The sequence below is a fragment of the Phoxinus phoxinus genome (genome assembly GCF_949152265.1).
Source record: "Phoxinus phoxinus genome assembly, chromosome: 5".
In the NCBI taxonomy this organism is placed as follows: domain Eukaryota; kingdom Metazoa; phylum Chordata; class Actinopteri; order Cypriniformes; family Leuciscidae; genus Phoxinus; species Phoxinus phoxinus.
In genome coordinates, this window is record NC_136880.1 from 1,310,902 (window position 1) to 1,334,759 (window position 23,858).

A 23,858-nucleotide genomic window follows, 5' to 3' on the forward strand; every position below is an offset into this window, starting at 1 on the left:
CCAGGCCTTCCTGGTTATGAGCTCCCACATACTGTGGTTATCAGGTTACAGGCCTCACTAGGCCTTCCTGGTCATGAGAGCTCCCACATACTGGAGTTATCAGGTTACAGGCCTCACCAGGCCTTCCTGGTTATGAGCTCCCACATACTGGGGTTATCAGGTTACAGGCCTCACCAGGCCTTCCTGGTTATGAGCTCCCACATACTGTGGTTATCAGGTTACAGGCCTCACCAGGCCTTCCTGGTTATGAGCTCCCACATACTGTGGTTATCAGGTAGTAGGCCTCCAGGCCTCCCTGTGAGTGGTTCCCCAACCATGCTGGGTTCTGGAAGCTAGTGGCCGCCTGCTATCAGTTCAGCTGGCCTTATTAGGCCGTTGCTAAAAGCGAGCTCGTGCCCTGGCTCAACTAAAGTGTTCATCCTCTGCTTCTGGTTCCCTCCGGGAACTTCTTACTCTGCCTACAGCCTGGTTCCTACCAGTCGGTCCATTGCTCCCCTCACTAAGGGTCTCTATGAGTGTTTGGACTCCTGAGTCTGGTCAGACGGTCGTAGGCCTCTCGTGAGGCCTCCCAGTTAGATCAGCCCCTAGGCCTTCACAGGCCTCCTCAGTGTTTCAAATACAAACACTGGGTAGATCCATGGATCGAGTAGAGAAACTCCCCTCTCTAGCAAGGGTTGTAAAGCACTATGCTGAGTCATACTCTCCGGGATATCCCGTCTCTGAGATCCGGGCTGAGGGTTCACTGCCAGCTTCGCAGTCCCTCGGGTTGGATGCCTTACCTAAGGCAAATGTCCAGAGGCTCTGTCTCCAGACAGACAGGAATTTGGCCAGACTGAAGTGTCCGACGTAGTGACACCAGGTCAGGCCGTCCTGGTGGCATTTCGGGTGGTATATTCCCCCGAATAGTGACTGGCTGGGGTTCCCTCAGGTTCCCTAGCCACATTCCCTAGAAGGGACCCCTTCTAAATTGAAGTTGTGGTCCTAGGCCTTTGAGCAGGCCCAGGTAGGCCTTCGGATTACATATTTGGAGTTCCTCCTGTTAGGCTTATAGCTTGGGCTATGACCGTAGGGAATGCTGTCACTGACAGCCCAGTGTGACCTGAGGGTGAGTGGTTCTTGCATTTCATTTGAATTTGCTGGTTCTGACAGTTGTCACTGCCTCCTGGCATGCACTCCCCTCAGCATGGCGGAGTGGGTATTTCGTTCCCCAAAGCGTCGATGACGTATTGTCGAGTTCCCTTCGAAAGGGAACGTCTCAGGTTACAACTGTAACCTTTGTTCCCTGAGAACAGGGAACGAGACAATACGTCTCCCTGCCATGCCTCGGGGCCTGCCTACCAAACAGTCCCTTCAGACGAAGGATGATTTGTCATGTTTGCAAGGCGCCCTTATATACTTCCAGGTCGCACGTTAATCATTCACGTAATGATTCACGGGCTGTCGCCGGTCAATGTGATTGCCGTGATTTGATTGTGATTTCAGACACCTGTCACGCCTGAGGCGTTCCCCAAAGCGTCGATGACGTATTGTCTCGTTCCCTGTTCTCAGGGAACAAAGGTTACAGTTGTAACCTGAGACGTTGTCTGAAGTCAACTTTACACACACAGTCAGTCAACCGTGTGGGGTACATATTTTAATATTAACAGCAGTTCCATGGTGACAACTTCACACACACAGTCAGTCAACCGTGTGGGGTACATATATAACATTAGCTAAAAAAATGTAAACTTTTGCATTGAAATCAACATCACATAGGCTTCTACCCTATTTGAAGTTCACCATCTTCTCCTACATTTGATCATCTAGCCTGGGGAATAAAATATGTCTAAATAACACTGTACCTAAGATAACCTTAGCTCACTGACCAACACTTAATTCATAAATAAATAAACCTAAGGTCAATTTGTGATGGCACATTATCCGCAACAGAACAGTTCAATTCTATTTCCAAAGGAGAATAAAGAAAATACACTGATTTAGTTACCTTCAGATATGTTCGAGGGAATTCAACCACAGCAGGATGTGCTACAATGATTGTGTTGGGGTCCTCTCCTTGATATGCGCTCTCAACATCAACAACATCATCCTAAACAAGAGTACAAACATAATTAAGTGAAGGGTGAACATGTTCGTAGCAACACTTTGATATATAGACCTATTGTAATACATGTGTAAAAACATTTAAAAGCAATAGTCTATACCTAAAGTAAGAGGTGGTCACCTTTGTAAATATAACCCATGGTTGATATCCTCTAATATCATTTCTAACTATTACAATCACACTTGACTGTGGTATATGTTATGTGTGGGGACCGATTCCATGGTTGTCTGATGTCAACTTCACACACATAGCCAGTCAACCGTGTGGGGTACATATGATAATATTAGGAACAATTCCATGGTTGCCTGAAGTTAATTTCACACACATAGTCAGTCAACCGAGTGGGGTACATATTATTAGCTGGAAATACAAACTTCGAAATTGATATCACTCAGGCTTCTACCCTACTACTCTACCCCAATATGTGTCATGTGTGCAGTTCAATTCCATGGTTTGTCCGTAGTCAACATCACACACAAAACTGGTTAACCTCATATGGTACATAATAACTTTTAACATTAGTGGCACAAACACTTTCACAAATAGACCAATTCCATAATTGTCTGTAGTCAACTTCATGAACACAGCCAGTCAACCTTATGGGGGTATATATTAGTTGCAAATAAAGACTAACAAAGAGATGAACTTCATTTAAACTCATTGTTTAAACTTGATGTATTTCAACTTCTCAATATGGACACCTAACTTGGGATACATGCTTCTAAATAGCATCATAGCCAACTTTAACTCGCTCATTGCCATTATTTAGGACAAAATAAAAAAATGTGGATTTGTAATGGTAAATGGCAGGAAATAATTGTGCACACAAAGGCTACTGTGTTCTCAGCTTCTGTTGTGTTGATCTTGCCGTTTTAGTTTGCTTTTCTAGCAAGGCTATTGGATGTTTATGTAGATGCTGCATCAAAACTGTAGCTAAACTATTATGTTGCAATCAAACTGTTGTTTACCTGTTGTGCTACGTGTATGTTTACTTGGCTGCAAGACAAGTTTCCCTTAGGGGACAATAAACTGAAACTGAACTGAACAGGGGATGCTCCCAGGGTCCAACAATGTAATGGAGAAACAAAGACTGAAAGGACTGGGGAGGAGGTCGGCCTTGTTAAAATTCTCCAAACCTTTACTATTGTGTATGTCAATTTCATATACACATCCAGTCCACCTCACAGGGTATGTTTTGGTTAGGTCTAAATGAAGGCTTTCACAACCAGAAGAATTTAGCTCAAATTGCTTCTCCATTTGAAGTTCTCCAACTTCAACATTTCAGCTACCTAATTTGGGATTAGTACATTCTTCCACATTGTATGGTATCCAGTGCAAGAACAAATTCACTCATGGTGCATCGTGTGGAACAAACAGTCCCATTAGGTTACAAATACTAACAAATCAAAATACAATAATGCAGTTACCTGTAGATCTACTTTGCAGTAGTCAACCGTGGCAGCATGTGCTGCTTCCACACTGCCGGAGTCATCTACTTTGTCTGGGGACTGCAGTGCAAGATCATCACTCTGGAAATGAATATAAATAGTCAATGTCAGAGAAAACATTTCATTATAAGTATTGCTAGTTGCACAATCTGAATTTGAGAATAAGCCTAAAATGTAGGCCTATACTAAAGCAAGAATACATTCTTTGCCTATATTTTAAAGGAACAGGCTCTACCGTTATTAAACATTATTAAAGGGACACCAGGCAACGTTTTCGTGTTAATTACCCATCTTCGTAAATCGGTATATGGTTAAATGACTCATTACAGGGCGAATGAAGACTATCCCGCTTGCAAGTTCAGTGTATCCTACCCGCCGACCGAAGCAGGATCAATTACATCCTCAGAGGCAGGCTACTAAACGCTAGCGATTGTTGCAAACGTGTGTATAAAAACCCTTGACGGAAGATGCAAAGAAAAGGAAAAGAGCTTCAGACCGAGCGAAGGGGGAGTTTCGTAGAGAAAAAGCATCAGGCTTGCCTGGTGTCCCTTTAAACAACATGCATATGCTGTATTTCAAATAAAGCACACGCTTAAAACTAGTGTTGTCACGATACTAGAATTTCTAACTTTGATACGATACCTTGAAAAATATCGATATTCGATACCATTTTCGATACCACAGAGAAAAAAACTGCCACAATATTAAGGGGGTATTTTTTTTATTTAAAGCTAAATATAACAAGTCTAGAACATGACAATGAGGTATATTTTACATGAACAAAAATGTCCTGAGTTCTATCTGTTAATATTTTTTAATTGGACCAGGGCTAACATGACCTGTTGTATGTGTCTAACCTACTATTATCAAAGATTAAAATATAGCCTACTGTAATAAAAAAAGCACTTAACAGTATCAAATTGGAGGATAGAGTGTCAGTAATGTATAATAATAAGATTAAACATTACATTTTCAGTTAAAGGCATTTCATTATTGAATTCAGAGATGCCATTGTCTAGCTGTTTAGTTTGATTAATATCTGTGTAATCAAATTGATGATAATCGCTAATGAAGGCAAATTGCAGAATTAAATAATAATTTTCTGAATAAAGTTAATGGGGCACAAGTTAATTTACATTTGACCACAGTTAAAATATTTACTTGTCTAAGATTCCTCAGTCAGATTATGTTAACTTTAAGAATTACGGTGAAAAAACGAGACAACACAGACTCATATCAACAACAATACTAGGCCATCTTGGTTAATGTTTCAGAAAAGTTAAAATGAGAAGAGTTACAGTGTTTCCTTTAGGATTTTTTTTATCAGTGGGGAAAGGTCTGTCCAAACAACAAACACCCCTGATGCTGAGCCTATGCTTGCTAAATGGTACCCCTGGAGCCTGTTCCTTTAGTCTGTTTTCACCTATAAAAAAAAATAAAAAAAATAAAAAGAGTGATGTGACGGATTATTGATTGTCAAACAATCTTTTGGGTGCCCGCAGCCCGCTCGCAGTGCAGCGCGTGTCTGCGCTATTCTCTGACATACCCGCTCACAGTGCAGCGCGTGTCTGCGCTATTCTCTGACATACCCGCTCGCAGTGTGAAGCGCGTGTCTGCGCTATTCTCTGACATACCCGCTCGCAGTGCAGCGCGTGTCTGCGCTATTCTCTGACATACCCGCTCGCAGTGCAGCGCGTGTCTGCGCTATTCTCTGACATACCCGCTCGCAGTGTGAAGCGCGTGTCTGCGCTATTCTCTGACATACCCGCTCGCAGTGCAGCGCGTGTCTGCGCTATTCTCTGACATACCCGCTCGCAGTGCAGCGCGTGTCTGCGCTATTCTCTGACATACCCGCTCGCAGTGCAGCGCGTGTCTGCGCTATTCTCTGACATACCCGCTCGCAGTGTGAAGCGCGTGTCTGCGCTATTCTCTGACATACCCGCTCGCAGTGTGAAGCGCGTGTCTGCGCTATTCTCTGACATACCCGCTCGCAGTGCAGCGCGTGTCTGCGCTATTCTCTGACATACCCGCTCGCAGTGCAGCGCGTGTCTGCGCTATTCTCTGACATACCCGCTCGCAGTGTGAAGCGCGTGTCCGCGCTATTCTCTGACATACCCGCTCGCAGTGTGAAGCGCGTGTCTGCGCTATTCTCTGACATACCCGCTCGCAGTGTGAAGCGCGTGTCTGCGCTATTCTCTGACATACCCGCTCGCAGTGTGAAGCGCGTGTCTGCGCTATTCTCTGACATACCCGCTCGCAGTGCAGCGCGTGTCTGCGCTATTCTCTGACATACCCGCTCGCAGTGTGAAGCGCGTGTCTGCGCTATTCTCTGACATACCCGCTCGCAGTGTGAAGCGTGTGTCCGCGCTATTCTCCGACATGCCCGCTCGCGGTGTGTAGCGCGTGTCCACGCCATTCTCCGACTCCGACATGCCCGCTCGCGGTGTGTTTTTACGCGTGTCCGCGCTATTCTCCGACATTCCCGCTCGCGGTGTTCTTTATCAATCAACCAAAGCCGGTCGTTCTGTTTCCAGAGCATGCTTTCTCTGTCTATGATCTGCAAGGTTAGGGCATCCTCGACAAAGAGATTGCCGGTTCGCAGATAATTTGCGACTGGCTGGAAAGCAAGAAATTACTGTGGTTTCTGATTGCGAGTTATGGATTATGAATTTTGTGCTGCCATCACAACCAATTAAACTTTAGAAACTTTTTTCAATGGCTGCGTCATTTTGTAACAAATGTAGGTCCTAGGCTAGCCTAGACCTACATGCCATTGTGAGGTTAAATTCTTAACAAACTAGAACAAAACAGAAATTCTTTTTAAACTTTTATGGAGTAAACATGTATGCCTCCTTTCTGGCCAAATTTTACAGCTTTCATGTTTAACAGCTTTATGTATATCGAGTTTGAACGGAGAGAATAGAAAAGTGTTACGATTGTGCCAGCTCTCCCCTACACTCGCATAGTAAACAAATGGAATGTTGGAACATTGCGCTACCCAACACAACACTAAAGGTCGGGTTTGCTTCATTTTTGATGATAAGTTTTGTTTTGAAAATGGAAGGTTAGCCTACTTAACATTACTGTAGTTCTCTGAGAATCAATGTCATAAGATGGTTCATTACATTACACATCACGACATTACATACTACGTGCACACATGTGCAGGCCAATAGGGGGATTTGACTTCATCAGACGTCTTAAGCTGACTGCATAACGTGATTATTTCTGAGGTTCTGCTACGTTTTCAACCTGACATTGTGCATTTGTCATGGTTGAAAAGAATCTCTCTCCCGTTATGCAGTCAGTTTAACACCTCTGCATGTGGGTACATGAAGTCAAATCACCCAAATTATTCACAAATTTCTTAATTTTTTATGCGTGATGGCGGTGAGGAGCTCAGACCCGCAGTAGGCGTCACGTGACCGCAGTATTACGGTAATACGGTTACTGTCACAGCCCTATGTTGAACTTAACAAAATAAAAACAAAGACCTTGTTTCAGATTAAAAATGTCCTATAAAATGTATAAGTATAAGTATATAAGTATAAGTATATACACTTTTTTGATCCTGTGAGGGAAATTTGGTCTCTGCATTTTAACCCAATTGGTGAATTAGTGAAACACAAACAGCACACAATGAACACACAGTGAGGTGAAGCACACACTAATCCCGGCGCAGTGAGCTGCCTGCTACATCGGCGGCGCTCGGGGAGCAGTGAGGGGTTAGGTGCCTTGCTCAAGGGCACTTCAGCCGCGGCCCACTGGTCGGGTTGTAACCCTCCGGTTACAAGTCCAGAGTGCTAACCAGTGGGCCACGGCTGTACTTGCATGTACTTGCATGGCTATAACTATCAATGACAAAAAGTTTTTCCTTGCAATAGTTAACACTTACCTTTTCTCTCCATGGCCAGTCCAAATCACCGTAGTTGTAAGTTATTTCTTCTCCTGGTTGTATTTGCCGAATGGCAAATAAGCACAGGTGAGGTTCACCTTTGACGGTCATTCGCGTCATCCTGCTGTTTGGATTAAGGTGATCATCATTGACTAATCGGCCAAAGGAGTTGTCATCTCTTGCAGCATCAATACTGAAGACAAGACATACATTAGTAATTCATAAACAGGAATAAAATCACATGTGTTAGATTGTTAAAATAATTAATACATTAGTAAAATTGTACTAATAGTTTGAAAGTTTATTTGTATTTGTCTTTTCTATTGCCTGTGTTCTCTTTCCACAGATAGGTCATAAAATAGAAAACACAGATAGGTCATAAAATCAAAAACACAGATAGGGCATAAAATAGAAAACACAGATAAAAGACATTGAAAAACTAGATGTCACAGCCTAACAGAGTGTGAAGAATGAATAATCATCAGTGTTAGCTATCCTCTCCCATACATATATCACATGCCTGTGAAAAGGGACCATTGACCTACCAGTACTTTTTCCCATTGACCTTAAATTCAAAAAGATACACTTGAAGTGCAGCATGGTAGATCCTTTTGCGTCTTTGACATTCATCAAATGAAATGATCTCTCCTCTGTATTCAACTAAAAAATCTCCTTTTTCAAAGTAAGTTTGGCTGAACACTCCTCGACCTATTTTGAACAAAAAGAGGTTGGTTTCAATTTTAAAGACTTGGACAGACCACTCACACAGGAAGGGTTACCATTTTCAACTGGCCAATAATCTTTAAGTAGCTGAGCTGTTCAACTTTAAACCTTTTTTATAATATTTCTTAGAAATGCAATCCATAACACATTTTACATCAAACACAAACAAAAACACACTGTGTTTGGTTCATTGCATACAGATTTCCGTCCAGCCAATGTGGCCTTTGTTAAGATAGAATGTGTTTCTTTGTTAGGAAAGTGTATCTTGTATTATTTTTATTAGTATGGGAGAGCCGGGATGATTGAAACGTGGGGCGAATTAAATATTCCAGTGCTGATGATAGACATTCCAGTGTCTGCACTGTCCACCTAATGTGTGTGAAAAAGAATATCCTTAGAGGACAATAAAGACTCTATAGTACAAAATAATTATCTACAGAATTATCTTAAGATCTGAAGTCTGTAGATAATTCTGTGCAGTGTGCCCAGGTCTTGTATCAAAGTCTAGCATTTAATAGTACCCTACTCAATAGCCTCTTAGTCCATACAATCTGATCTGTATATTACGCATCACAAATCAGCAAACATAAATTTAATGTTTGACATAGGGGTGGGCGATATGGCAAAAATATCATATCACGATTTTCATGTTGGTTTTACTATTTTGCAAGTGACTGAGCATCACAGCCAAACTAATGTCCCTATTTTAAAAACAAAGCCTTAGGTAACAAAATATAAAATAAAAAAGAATGGCAGACATTTAGGCCAAAGTGGCGAAGATAAAAAATATTTGTCATTGTCTTTGTTATTAAAAATTAAGAACAAAGATACACATACACAACTTAATATACAAATTAAATAAACAGTGTTTTATTTTTTCAGCTGTAGGTTTATTTAACAGCATTGAAGAAAGTAATTAAATGAACAAATATGAAAATAAAAAACAACATCGACTTCACTGTATAAATTTTACATTGATTCTTATTAAAGCTACTATTAAAGTTCTCAGTCAAGAGTGAGTGAGATGCTCTTTGTATTTTGTTGTTTTATTAACAGGGACATTCTCCCAAAACTGTAAATTCTCTCAAGCCGCTTTAAACCCGAATAAGTCTCCGTCTTCTGTTGAAAATAAAAGTTATTTGGAGGAATGTGGGTAAACAAACAGTTGATGTACTCCAGTGACTTCCATAATAGTTTTTTCCTACTATGGTTATCAATGGGGACCAGCAGCCGCCCGGTTAGCCACACTCCTCAAAATATCTTCTTTTGTGTTCAGCACAAGAAATAAATTAATACAGGTTTGGAACAACATTAGAGAGTGAGTAAATAATGACAGAATTTTTATTTTTGGGTAACTGTCCCTTTAAGGACAAGCGGCAGCATGTTTACTATTAGGGCTACTGTCACTTTAAGATCTGCGCGCAACGAGTCCACATGCATTTGACAAGCAGATTTTTTCTTCATTTTTTCTATTGTTCTTTCACTTTAGACATAACCAACTTTGTTTATGTAAACCTTGTGTGTATTTGACAGTATTAGCGCAATAAGATAACTTAGTTCAGTAACGGGTGCTGTTAGACAGGCTTTTGCATGTGCGCGCGTCGGGTCTATTGCGCTCAGAAAAGCGCCCGTTAGAACAGCGCATCAGCAGCGAATGACATGTTTAACCGGCAAGGCTTTAAAGCACATGCAAATAATTAATTTTTATGAACTACAGTGTCCCGTTCCTCTGCATTTCATGTGGATATACGTCGCGCTGTACAGTATGTTGAGACGGAGGCGCCAGAAATGCAAACTGATAAAATGGACGATCCTACGATATTTCTTCAAAAGCAGATCGTGGAGACATTTTAATCGTCCACGATCAAAAATCGTAATATCGCACACCCCTAGACAACTCCTGTTTCTAGTTATTCCACTTACCTTTGACAGAGTTTATATATTTGGCAGTTAGTTCTGGCCTGTCTGCTGACAAGGAGATGTAATGTATTCCTTCTGCAACCGGGTCTCTATGACGTCGCTTGCTGCGACGCATGTTCTCCTAAAGCAATTTACAATTTAACTTAGTTTGCTTACATGAGTTCACAAATGTATTAAATGAAGAAAAAGGCTATTTCTAACACCTGCCTAATAGTTAGCTAGACCATAAGATAAGAAGTAATCCTACAGTGTTGTCTAAAGAGACCAAAGGAGGGTTGTGGGTATATCGTCCACTTAACAGTGCTGCCAGTTTTTGCCACCATAGCCTATATCAGGGGCGGCTAACCAGTCCAGCATGAAGACTATCACGACTTATCACCACTGCAAACTACGATGTTGTCTGTAGTTGCCTCTGATGAAAATGTTTTAATGAAAATACCTTTGACCAACCCCACATTTGACATAGTGGCGAGCTAGCTCAGGTGCTAGCTTCCTGACTGCCACATCGTGTAGCCTAAGCTATTTCTATATTTGAATAATAAATAATACAATTGTACAATTTACAATCAATGTTTTCAATTCATTATCACTTATGATGACACAATTTTATAATGATGTCTGGACATTATTGCAAAATAGTTCATGAGTAATGAGTCAACTATAAAACCTACCATCAATTCAAGATGTCTACCCACATGTGGAATCGTCTTCTTCATCCATGAGTAGACTTCCTTCATTGCTCTTGAATGTTGTCCAATGAGGTTGCATGAATGAGTCACGTGACATACAGCCAACATCTAATTGGTTAAAGGTGTGTGAAGTGTGTGTGGAACAGGCCCCTGCAGTTCCGATCCTTGCCACTATTGTCACTATGTCGCTTCGCTTAACACACTCTCAAACACACACATAGACGGTTTTTCTGCATTATAGGGCACACTGAGATAATTTAAGGGACACATCAGTACCCCATCCTGACTGAAAATATTTGGTTAGATTTGTGGGGAACGGCAATTTGTACCCCATGAGGATTTTGTACCCCACGGCGTGAGTGGGCTATCAGGTCACGTTCCCCACAATGATAGGAATGAAAACGCACACACACACACACACACACACACACACACACACACACACACACACACACACACACACACACACACACACACACACACACACACACACACACACACACACACACACACACACACACACACACACACACACACACACACACACACACACAATTTTACAGAGACAAGAGGTTTTGGTTGTAATTTGTTTATTATGATTATCAGTTGTAGTATTGTAAATTCTAACTTAGTAGATTTTTTATTATGAACACTGTGACCAAATGTTTCTCCTAGTCTTGATATTTAAATTTTTTTTTTTTTTTTTACATATTGTTTGTGGGTTTGTCCCTCCTAATGGTGTAATAGTGCTGGCCGCCAGTATAACTGTGCTTGTCAGATAAATAACTGAAGAACATAATTGGACAATAATAAACTGATCCCTAAAAATGTTATACACCCCTTTAGACAACAGTTTACCGGAAAACTTGTTATGCTTTTGAATTTGTGAAAAGATGTCATGACATTGTCAACTTCAGGCAGTTAACCCGAAACAAATGAGACGGCACATCCCGACATACAGTAATTACACCCTAAACTAAAGACAATGTCATGAAGAAACAAGCCATCTAGTCTAGTCTCACTTTTGCCGCAAAGCCGTAGGCTACAACTCTTTAGTCTTTGCCGCCCTCAGACTTCAAACTACGCTGCATCTATTCATCAGCTGACAGACCATATTGACTTGTTTCCCAAGACATCACTCTAGACGCAACCAGACCTCCAACAAATGAGCAAACGTGGGAAACCCCTTTTGAGTATTCAACCACAGAAGGGAATCCCCATTCAAAGATCCAACCCAAGAAATGCAAGAAATACCTCCAGTTTCGAGCTGAACTGGTGCATTAAGAAAGATTCATATCCTCATTGAAAACTCAATGCAAAGTTTAAATGAATGATTGGTGGTTTGTTCAGGTCAGGGATACGAAATTGGTTCAAGGGGGAGCTGCAGAACAAGCCAAAGACTCAGGTGTGACTCATGACTCATATTTTCAAGAGATTTTGAGCATGTTTAGCGCCCCAAAAGCCCTAAAAAACATTGAACAAAAACAATAATAATACTTAGGAAAACAATAGGACCCAGCACACTTTTAGTGTTTGGGAACTAAAAAAGAAAGAAACAAGAAGGGGCTTCTTCATTGAGCATGGATAGAAAAGCTGACTCATTCTCTATTAAAATTGCTGTAATAACAAGATCCAGTATATTAACAGGATTTTGAAAAATCTAATTAAGTTCCCAAGTGCAGCTTGGAAAAGAGATTAGAATTTTCCATTAAAAATGAAAAAAAGTAAAATACCCAGAGCAAAGCAAGAAAATTTAAGCATGATGGATTTTCAAAGATATGCAAAATAACTCCTTGGAATAAGAAACTAAGTAAATCCCTCTGTGCCTTTACAAATGACATGCTCAAATACTCAAATGGAAACAACATATCAAATAGGTCAACTCTAAACTGGAAGGTTTACCTTAGATAGAGCCACCAGCCCTTGAAGTAGGGGACAAGTTAACCCTCTGGGGTCTGAGGTGTCTTCTGTCCTGGAGGTGTTCTGACATGCTCTGACATTTGTGCTTATTTCTGTTACTTGTGACATTTTCATTGATAAAGTCTTATTACACTGTATTTATAACAAGCTCTGCTACAATAATATGTCAGCAGCATGTATGTGAATGTTTGTAGTTTTGAGAGAATTATGTTTATGCGTGGTTTGCAGGGTGGGAAAGTAACTTTTTTAATTTAATGATCTGGATGCCAAATTTTACCAGCCACTTAAATTTTTTACCAGCCACTTTTTCTGGAATTCAAATTTATATAGAAAGTGCACTAGCATATTTTGAATTGCTTCAATACTCTATTTTTTATTATTATTAATACATATTTTATTAATGTAGGCAAATCTAAAGTGATGTGAAAAAAAGCCTGCGAGACCATGGTCAAATTGTGTTTGGTCAGTTTGGTCATATTCTACAGTAATTGTAGGCCTACATGTTTAATTGAAACAATCTATATATTGACTCATCTCTCAGTAATATGGTTGGGCCAATAGGGCGACTGTGTGTCTGAAATGAATAAAACACGTCTGCAAATATATTTGAATGGATTGTTATTGCTGCTTCCATAGACACCATTGTGTATTTTACAAACTATAATGTATTGTTTTGCTATAAATTATTTGTATTTAAATGTCTGAAACCTAAAATAAACATTATGTTGTCTATGACAAGCACTGAGCGCGTCCGTCTTTGGCTCAGCGCCAGCCATAGCGCAAAAGCACAGTTTGAATCTGGCAGTGATGTCATGTCACTGTACATTCGCTCCTTAGTGGTCAGCGGCTTCAGAGCGAGACAACATTGGAATTGCTGATGAGATGTAGAGGAAAATATCCTGTGGAAAATGAGAATGTTACGTTACTCGCACGCTATTGGCTGGTCAGTGGGAACTGCACGAACCAATGGCAGAGCGGCCTAACTGCGCAAACCAATTGGTGCGAAGCCTGCTAAACTGAGCGCAGGGGAATCCCTGGGGAATTCCAGGGGAATCCGCCTATAAAACATGCTGGAATTGCCATGGATTCAGGTTTTTATCGACTGAAGTGACGGTCGCTAGTCGTTTGCACCCGCCACTGTGGCTGGTATACAAGTCAAAGTCACCCGCCACTTTGAAAAAGTACCCGCCATTGGCTGGTGGCAGTTGCTAATTTCCCACCCTGGTGGTTTGTGAATAAACAAAAACAAATTGTCACTGAAATAAGGTCATGAAACTCATACTGATTATTTCTTCACAAGACTTTTCAAAATTGTATCACGTAGCCTAGAATATTTTCTTCAAAACTATGTGAAAATCATCCTGCATACTCATTCAGATAAAACAATATATTGATTTGAAATTTGTAAGACATGTTTTGTGTCAAAAATCTGTATGTAAGGAGGCGTGAACCACCCATGAATATTGAGTGTTTCACACCTGAGAAAGACCCTCCCATAATGGCCCTATCAGGTGCTATCAGGCACTATCATTATGAGGAAGAATGAGGAGATTTTAAAAAGAATGGCTTTTTGATTGTTTGGACAAAAATGAACACTTCAGAAACACTACACTAGAGAAAATATATGGATTAACATATTTTACTTCAAATGTTTCCAGTTGTTATGACGTTATGAAATGAGATTGGAGTAAAAACATGAAGCCTAATGTTTGGTGCGTTTTGCACATGTATATAAATTTAGTATTAGGCTTCATGTTTTTACTCCAGTCTCATTTCATAACGTACATTTTAGTCTGGCACCAGTTTGACTAGTTGCTACAATGTAAAGTTTATATAACAATAGCATGCTTACTATTATGAGTGGATGTCTTACCTTAAAAATCTTTCTCATCTTCAAATCGCGTTCTAATTCTTCTGAGGTAATCCAGGTAAACAGCACAAACACAGTCTTCCAAACTCGATGAAAAGCAGAGAGTACGTTACTGGAGTCTCTGAGTCTCTGTTTTGAGGTGATGAGGGCGTTAACATTAGAGTTCATTAGGACACGTTTGAGAAACTGTACATGTCGTTGCTTTCATACGGATTACTTAAACAGAGAATATTTGTTTTTGATATAATTTACATCATTTAAAAATAGAGACTCCAAGTGTTGTAAAGACATATGTTTCAAGCCTGTGTGTCTGTTTCTTCAAAGACTTCCAATTTACTTTAACTTATGTGAATTTGAACTTATGACTGTTGAACAATGAAAATGTCAACCTCTGTGGGCTTTAATAACTACACTGACTTTTGAATTCCTTTCATTCCCTGCAGGAATTGCTTACAGAGAGTGCTTGGACAATGGTACATGGGCACTGAAAAGTAATTACTCCAACTGTGAGCCCATTTTAGAGGAAAAGGTGGGTACATGTGTTATAAGCCTGAACTGTACTCTATTGAACTCTACTGTTTTGGCTTAAGTGATGTCCCCAGGATTGTTTATAACATTTCATTAGTAAAATAAAAATATCTATCTATCTATCATCATCACTTGATTCCCCTGGGAATATTTATTCAGCTCCGATTCAACAGGTCACATTGGGAAATACGATCTGGGTCTGGGTTACATTCCTGTCTGGCAAGAAACCGCACACATGATGAGCATGATGGCTGGTGGCATTGCTTGTCATGCTGGAGAGTCGTGTCAGGATGAGCCAGCTGGAAGGAGACTACATGAGGGAGGAGGAGGGCTTCCCTGTATAGCACAGCGTTGAGATTGTCTGCAATGACAACAAGCTCAGTCCGATGATGCTGTGATATACCGTCCCAGACCATGACAGACCCTCCACCTCTAAACCGATCCCACTCCAGAGAGCAGGCCTCGTTCTTTCAGCAACAAATGTGAGACGTATCATCTCCTCTGGAGAGATAAAAATGTGACTTTTCAGTTAAGATCACTTTTCACCATTCCTGTCTTGTCCAGCAGTTTGTGGCCTCATGGTTGCCGGTGATATCTGGTAAGGACTTGCCTTACAACAGGCCTACAAGCCCTCAGTCCAGCCTCTCTCAGCCCATTGCGAACCGTCTGAGCACTGATGGGGGGATTGTGCATTACAGTTGCTTGTGGCGTCCTTTACCAATGCTGCATGTATGATTTCCAGACACTGATCCTGTGCATGTGTTGTTACACGTGGCTTGCCACTGCGAGGACAACTATCTCTCTCTCTGTAGCACTGTCTTAGGTTTCTCACAGAGTACAGATATTGCCCTGGCCACAACTGCAGTCCTCATACCTCATACATGCAGCACGTTTAATGCTGGCTCAGAACCACGGGCTTCTTTCTTTTGCTGTTTTTCAGAGTCAGGATAAACGTCTCTTTGGTGTCCTAAGTTTTAATAACTGTAAACTTAATTGCCTTCCATCTGTAAGCTGTTAGTGTCTTAATGATTTTTCCACAGGCTATTTTGATTTTGCAAAGTTATCTTTAATATATATACAGGGTCCGAAATTAACACCCGCCAAGCGCCAAATGCGGGTAGATTTTCCATTTGGCGAGTAAATCTCAAAAGGCTATCCGCCACACTGGCGGGTGAATGTTCATACCAAAATAGTAATGTAATAAAATGTTTTTAATAAAATGTTTGTCCCGCCTAGGGTTGCCACCCGTCCCTTAAAATACGGAATCGTCCCGTATTTACAAGTAAGATGATGCGTCCCGTATCAAATCAATAAGGGACGCGATTTGTCCCGTATTTTACATTAGGCCCACATATAGTTGAATAAAAACATAAGGATTTTGCAGTATGGATAATACTAATCGCAAATATAAAGAAATTCAATTCAATTCAATTCAATTCAAGTTTATTTGTATAGCGCTTTTCACAATACACATTGTTTCAAAGCAGCTTTACAGAAAATGCATTTCAAAAATATACATACAAAAATACAGTTAGTTAATCATGAAATTTAGGGCATAACATATCGCCGGCGTTGGGTCGTCTCTTCACAGGCGTCGAGTCGTCTCATCACAGGCGTTGGGGCATCTGAAGTCTCCATGAGAGGCTGGATACTAACTGGAGCTGACAAACTCTATTTGAGTTATCTCGGGACAGGCGTCCCGAGATAACAACAAAAAAAGGCAGATGGGAAATAATTAGCGTAGCTGCTGTTCTTAATACGAATGCATTTGATCTGATTTAACTGTAGTATAAAAGGTATGAGATGCATCATGTGAATGCTTGGCTAAAGAGATGCGTCTTTAATCTAGTTTTAAACTGGGAGACTGAGTCTGAGCCTCGGACAGTATCAGGAAGGCTATTCCAGAGTTTAGGAGCTAGATGTGAAAACGCCCTCCCTCCTTTAGTGGACTTAGATATCCTAGGTACGACCAGAAGCCTCGAATTTAGCGATCTTAAAGAGCGCGATGGAATATATGGCGATAGAAGATCTCTTAAATATACAGGAGCTAAACCATTTAGGGCTTTATAGGTCAGTAACAATACTTTGTAATTGATACGGAACTTAATAGGTAACCAGTGTAGAGATGATAAAATTGGTGTTATATGATCATATTTTCTTGACCTAGTAAGAACTCTAGCAGCTGCATTTTGGACTAACTGTAGCTTGTTTACTGAGGATGCAGGACAACCAGCTAATAGAGCATTACAGTAATCTAGTCTCGAGGTCATGAATGCATGAACTAACTTTTCTGCATCAGAAACTGATAGCATATTACGTAGCTTAGCAATGTTTCTAAGGTGGAAAAAGGCTGTTCTTGTGACATTTGAAATATGATTTTCAAAAGACAAGTTGCGGTCTAGTATAACACCCAGGTCTTTTACTGTAGAGGATAAAGTAACAGGACGTCCATCTAGATTAAGGTTGTATTGTAAGAGGTTTTGTGGGCAGTTTTTTGGACCAATCAGTAATACCTCCGTTTTATCTGAATTTAATAGAAGAAAATTACACGTCATCCAATATTTTATATCTTTAACACACTCTGTCATTTTAGATAATTTAGTGTTATCATCTGGTCTAGATGAAATATATAATTGAGTGTCATCAGCATAACAGTGGAAACTTATTCCATGTTTTCTTATAATATTACCAAGTGGCAGCATATAAATTGAGAATAGCAGGGGGCCTAATACAGATCCCTGTGGCACTCCATAATTTACTGATGTCAATTTGAAATCAATGAAATCAATTTCTTAGTAGAGAAGCTCATTGCGTGATTGCATTTTAGCGTCTTTGTTTCTATAGCGACTGAGTCTCGTGAACATGCGCTGTAAACCTGCACGTTTTTTAACCCCTCGTGCGCTGTTCGGGTCTTTGACCCCAAATGAAGTTTGCTGAAATAAATAAAACATTATATTTGTCCAAATGATGTGAGACTTTGCACGGTTGACAACACTTTCTACATCTACAAAAAAAAATTAAATAAATTTGAATAATATCTGTTTTTTATGTTAGTGTGGGGGGGAAAAGTCACACTTGTGTTGTTTCAACAAAATGTCATTTTGAAACATAATAGTTTTTTTTTTTAGGATTTATAGTTTTAGGAGGATTTATTATATATATTTTTTTACTTTAGGCTATATAAATAAATATTTTTTAAACAAAAACAGTAAAAAAAAAAAAAGTTAAATTCACTTTATAAAAGACCCACATTTCTAACGTTCATGGATAGATAATTTGACATGGTTTAGTGTAAGATTTTTGCCCATCTTTTGGAAAATGCTGTTTTAAAAGTAAAGAAATGATCACTTTAGTAGATGGCTGCAGAGCTACACCATTTGCTATTTGACTAAAATACATATTTTCAATAGCTTTTAGTTGGATTCATATCTACATATTATGAAATCACAATTATAACAATAAAAATGACTGTCAAAGTTGAGCATTGGGGGGGGGGGGGGGTGAATGGGGGGGGGGTGAATGGGGGGGGGGGGGGTGAATGGGTGTCCCTTATTTTGCCACACTGAAGGTGGCAACCCTAGTCCCGCCATAGTCTTATCTGATCGGTGAGTAGCCGAATGTAGACGAACTGCTGCGCGTGTGACAGGGCGCATGTTTAACTGAAGAACGAGCAGAGAGAGAGAGCGAGCCCCGGTCGGTCGCGGTCGGTCGCGCTCTCTCTCTCTCTCTCTCTCTGTCTCTCTCTCTCTCTCTCTCTCTCTCTCTCAGTGGAGACAGGCGAAAGGCTTCACCGTCTCCTAAGCGCTGTCTTCAGCATCCGAAATTAACACCCGCCAAGCGCCAAATGCTGGTAGATTTTCCGTTTAGCGAATAAATAATAAAATAAAATGTTCGGACACTCGAGAGGTCGTGAGATATTGCACACGTTACGAGTCAGTTAAACTGATATTCGCTTCAAAGCAGCTGGTACACGGCACGACTGTCCGGCGGCAATCACGTGAGCTATCGCGCTAAACACAAGAGACCGGAGTTTTCAATGTTGCAGGCAATAGCTTCAGATAGAAAATGACAGAAATGTGTGTGAACAGTAATGGACAGATTATGAACAGCTAAATGAACAGTAGCCATTCCTTTCAACATAAAAACGAGAGAGAGAGAGAGAGAGAGATTAAGAGTGTGTGTGTGTGTGTGTGTGTGTGTGTGTGTGTGTGTGTGTGTGTAAAATACAAAATAAAAAAATTATTATAGCCTACATTTCAAATTTTGCTCTGGACAATTTATTATGTTTGTATTCAACATAATACCTTATTATCTCAATTAAATGTACTGAAATTAATGTATATGTGACACAAAAAGGCTGTTTATTATTTTGGCCGGTAAAAAATATGCTTGGCTGGTGGATTTTTTCATCTACCAGTCCCCGTGGCAGGTGAGCCAAAAAGTTAATTTCGGACCCTGTATATATACAGTAGTGTGAAAATTTTCTTTTTTCTTTTTTTACAAAACATTAAGTTTGCCAGACAGTGCGCAGGTCAGAGAATGTCTGTCTCCAGTCAGCAAACAAGATTTTTGTCGTTTTGTCTGCTCCCTAACAGGACCCTGCAGTGGCTAAACAGCAGGGAAACCTGTTTCAAGATGGATAATCTGACTCAATGAGGTGCCCCATAAAACTGTTGAACTGTTGTCTGAAACTGACAGAGCAGAATCTCAAAGACAGGGAGGAGAAAGGCAGATATTCTTCGACGGTCTGACACAGTTCTCAGATTATTAACATGAGGATCTCAACATGCACCATGGGGACTCATCCTGTTGATGCTTGTGTGAACCAAAACTACTCCCCCGGCTCCGAAGTCCAAAGTGACAGTAAACAGGCTCATATTCACGCCGAAAGAGATCACATGGTGAGCTTCCAGAGTTGAACACAAGTGTCCATGTGTAAGATGCACTGCACATGGTCCAGGGGGATTGAGAGAGCCTCGAGCTCCACATGGGATCTCCAGCAACCTGACTCTGCAGAACCACGGTGTCGGGGGATTACTCTTTTTCTCGAAAGAAAGCGCACTTTGAGTGTAGCACTACATTTTGGAAAACTAATGGTGTGTGAACAGCTCGATAAGCCGTTGAGCATGGCAGAAGCCAAAACACTGAACACACTTACAATGAGCGTCCTTGATCATAATAAGCAAGAACACGGGCGCACACACTGATGAAAATGGCATTGTGTTCATCACTAAGGGAAGATTAACTCGACTTCAAGCGAGTCGCTGAAACGCAAGCAAACTCTGAAGACAGAACGGGCAGATAAACCGTGCCTGAAGAAGAGAAATCTGAGGAGGGATGGCACTTGAAATGGTCCTTTATAAGTCACTGCAGTTATTCCCTTTGTGTACTTACTGCTTACTGTTTTCTTACGGCAAGACTAAAAGCTTCCCTTTACTGTTTCGATGGTTTGAATCAATTAATGCTATTAATGTCATTGCTTTTAGATTCTGTTGTTTACAGAATCCAAAACATTCGGAATGACATGCATATCATAATTATTTAGTTTTTTCCACATATTATGAAGTAACCCATATTTGACACAAGTTCTCTCTGTAACACTATTTTACAGTGTCCTTGTTACACATGTTACATGTACTTACCATAGTAATAACAGTAAATGATGCATAATTACATGCAACTAACCCTCAAACAAACTCTAATCCTGCCCTAACCCTAGAGTAAGTACATTACATTTTGTTAATTAATATTACTCAGCACTTAAACGTATAATTACACTGTAACTATGACACATTAAAATAAAGTGTAACGTTCACTCCACGTCACGTACTCATGCATCAGCAAAGGTCTCACTTCTCTTCACATGACTTCTGCATGCACACATTCTGCAAAAGCACAGTTGAATCCTGTAGCATGTTCTCTTGACCTCTTGCAAGGACTCGGAAATATTAAGGAAGGACAAAATGGTCATTGAGTAATAAATATTGATTTGTGCTGAAATTGCAATCATGTATCATATTTTATCATTATATCACATGCTAGTAAGAGAATGAATGACTTCTTTAATCATGTCATAATTAATAATGCATCTGTTTTCCACAGAGGAAGTACCCCATGCACTACAAGATAGCCCTCATCATAAACTACTTCGGCCACTGTATATCTGTCGGGGCTCTGGTTATTGCCTTCGTTCTCTTTCTGTGCTTGAGGTGAGTGTGTCAGGGGTTTTTAAGTCTTCATTTTTAAGTCTTGTGCTAAGGCCTTGTACAAAGCTGGTTCAAAATCTACAACAATTTTGTTTTTTATTAATTAAGGGCCAGATTTACAAAACAGGGAAATGATTGGAGAGTGCAGTCCTATAAAAGTGGCGATGGAAAGTTGTGGAAAGTTCAGCTTGTGATCTACTGACGACACAACCATTAAAGACTCTGCCGCAAACACCAGTAAATTGACGAGGGCAAACCTTAGTAAATCACCTTGTGTGATTCATTTAAATACTCTCCTTCCATACATTTTGCATCTAAAAGTGAAACTCCTACAAATGCAAATAATATCAGCCGCAAAAATAACTGTCCACATCTTTTCAGCGCTCATTGTCCACTGCGTGTCTTAAATAAGTCCTGACAGCAGCTTTTTACCGGCTGGAAAAGATGGTTTGCACTGGAAGCTTTTAGTAAATCTGACCCTAAGCCTTAGACTTAAAGATAATAAAGATTTTATATACACTAAAGGAGAAAAAATCGGTCATTATAATATCTACTCAAATTTTCTCTTTTTTGTGGAGCACTCAAATTTTTTGAAGAAGTCACTGTTTTTTTTTTTTTTTTTTTTCATTAAATGCCAAATAATGGAGAATTTTAACTTTCATTTTATATCAAAAATGACATAAAAGTATGCTCTTTTACAAATCTTCTGAAGTCATATGATAGCTTTGTGTGAAAAAGACAAGTCATTACACAGTGTCAGGAATTGTCTGTCTTTCCTTGTGCTCTTGTGCATGATTTTATTTAGTATTTTGCTTTATTAAGGTGTCCAATCTCTCACCATATGGCATAGAGTCAAGGGTTTAACTAGTATTAGCTGCGATCATGGTGGGCACAAGCAAAACCATGCTCCTCGTTACCATGAGTATATGGTTACTTAATAATATTAATAATAAATGGAATTTGTCCTATATAAGTGACTTATTATAAGTGACATATATTTATAATAATAGTAACGTTTATAATAAATGCATTCATGCCACAATACCATATTTGTACAGTGTAAGGGTGGTGCAGGATTGAAAAATGTGCCATTACCAGTGTGTATATGGCACATTGTTTTCCAGTTTCCAGTTTCCAGGGTGGCGGGTGTTTTAAGCTCTCTTCCCTCTGATCCTGTAATGTCCCGTATCATACGAGTGTATTGAACAGATGCTGGGATCTGCGCTGTTCATCACTGATAGAGCAGCAGAAGCGCAGTGCGTGACTGATCTGAGCTCAGTGTCAGTGAGTCTATATCCAGCGCTCCAGTCTTCTGTCACTCACACGTGACAGTTATTTATGGAAAGATAATGAATTCCAAACTGTATTATGTCATTATGAATGCATTGTAACTTTTACAGGGCATTAAATGTGATGTGTGTAATTCCTGCACCACTGAGAATCAGTACACAGAAGAACACACACATCGAGTCAGACCCGGACACATGCCATTGGTTGAGCCAGACCTGCTGGGACAGATTCTCAAGCAGAGTCAGTGTTGTGTACAATAAACACATGAATCACTCGAAGAGTTCACCAAATTCAACATGTCACTTTTAAATATGCAGACCTCATTGAAAGTGTTACTGAACATTTTTATTTTAAATGGGCATTTTTATCAGGCCTCTATGTTTAGGTTCAGGAATTCGGCTAAGTTTATTAGTCATTTATTGCAATGCACTATTTTCTAAAATGTCACTGATTAGAGTAATTTAAAAGAAAGAATGTCAGATGGACTTTTGTGAATCCTTTAGCTGTGTCTCTAGCTCCTCTTTGCTCTTCGTCCCATATTCATGCTTATATATTTCCATAATCAGCTCATGCAATGCTAAAACTGTGTCACAGTGTAATTGCTGAAATGATTGTTTTTTATTATCTTTTTTAAATTCAAGGAGCATCCGATGCCTTCGCAACATAATCCACTGGAACTTAATTACGACCTTCATTCTGAGGAACGTAATGTGGTTTTTGCTTCAACTGATTGACCAGCACATTTATGAGACGAATGAGGTATGAAACACTTCAGCTTATTAATATGTGAACAGATCAGCAGGTTTCCAACATTTACTTTTACCATAACCTGCCTCATTTAGTAGTTATGGCTGTTGAACATAACAACACAGTTTGGCTTGACACATTATTTTCCTGTTGCAATATTAATATTGCAATATTTGCAATAATATATCACCTTGCAAAACGCTTTTATGAAATATTTGAGAAATCTGGGGTATGATGTTGTTTTAAGAGCTAGAATAAGATTCCTGTTAGCATCAAGTAAAAGTAATAGTTCACCTCAATTAACACTCTTTCTCCTTCTCCTTCTCCTTCTCTCTGTATAGCCCTGGTGCCGTCTTATAACAACAATCTATAATTACTTTGTGGTGACCAATTTTTTCTGGATGTTTGTGGAGGGCTGCTATCTTCACACGGCGATTGTGATGACATATTCCACAGACAAGCTTCGTAAATGGGTCTTCCTCTTCATCGGATGGTGTGAGTGGATTTCTCTACATAAGTGT

At 40.0% G+C, this 23,858-nt stretch overlaps 2 protein-coding genes across 8 annotated transcripts in view; one reads left to right on the top strand and one right to left on the bottom strand.

Annotated features, from left to right (window-relative positions):
• Nucleotides 1-10,805, bottom strand: part of LOC306998020 (uncharacterized protein) — a 39,272-nt gene extending 28,467 nt beyond the window's left edge. For both annotated transcript variants that reach the window (XM_079611736.1, XM_079611737.1), the window contains exons 1-5: nucleotides 10,759-10,805; nucleotides 10,091-10,208; nucleotides 7,990-8,152; nucleotides 7,445-7,637; nucleotides 3,529-3,630 (exon numbers count right to left, since the gene is read on the bottom strand). In XM_079611736.1, the coding sequence (XP_079467862.1) occupies nucleotides 3,529-3,630; nucleotides 7,445-7,637; nucleotides 7,990-8,152; nucleotides 10,091-10,208; nucleotides 10,759-10,803 (621 nt within the window). In that variant the 5' untranslated portion in view covers nucleotides 10,804-10,805. The remainder of the gene's footprint in view (nucleotides 1-3,528; nucleotides 3,631-7,444; nucleotides 7,638-7,989; nucleotides 8,153-10,090; nucleotides 10,209-10,758) is intronic.
• Nucleotides 1-23,858, top strand: part of LOC306998027 (corticotropin-releasing factor receptor 2) — a 151,852-nt gene that overhangs the window by 55,649 nt on the left and 72,345 nt on the right. For 3 of the 6 annotated variants that reach the window (XR_013797494.1, XR_013797495.1, XM_079611753.1), the window contains exons 3-6: nucleotides 15,010-15,095; nucleotides 21,197-21,303; nucleotides 23,232-23,349; nucleotides 23,679-23,832. Coding sequence is in view for 4 of the 6 variants with exons in the window: in XM_079611753.1 (XP_079467879.1) it covers nucleotides 15,010-15,095; nucleotides 21,197-21,303; nucleotides 23,232-23,349; nucleotides 23,679-23,832 (465 nt within the window). In the remaining 2 variants the exon portion in view is untranslated. Of the gene's footprint in view, nucleotides 1-15,009; nucleotides 15,096-15,343; nucleotides 15,693-19,694; nucleotides 20,447-21,196; nucleotides 21,304-23,231; nucleotides 23,350-23,678; nucleotides 23,833-23,858 lie in introns of those variants that run through there. The other 3 variants (XM_079611756.1, XM_079611755.1, XM_079611754.1) reach the window with 3 other exon arrangements.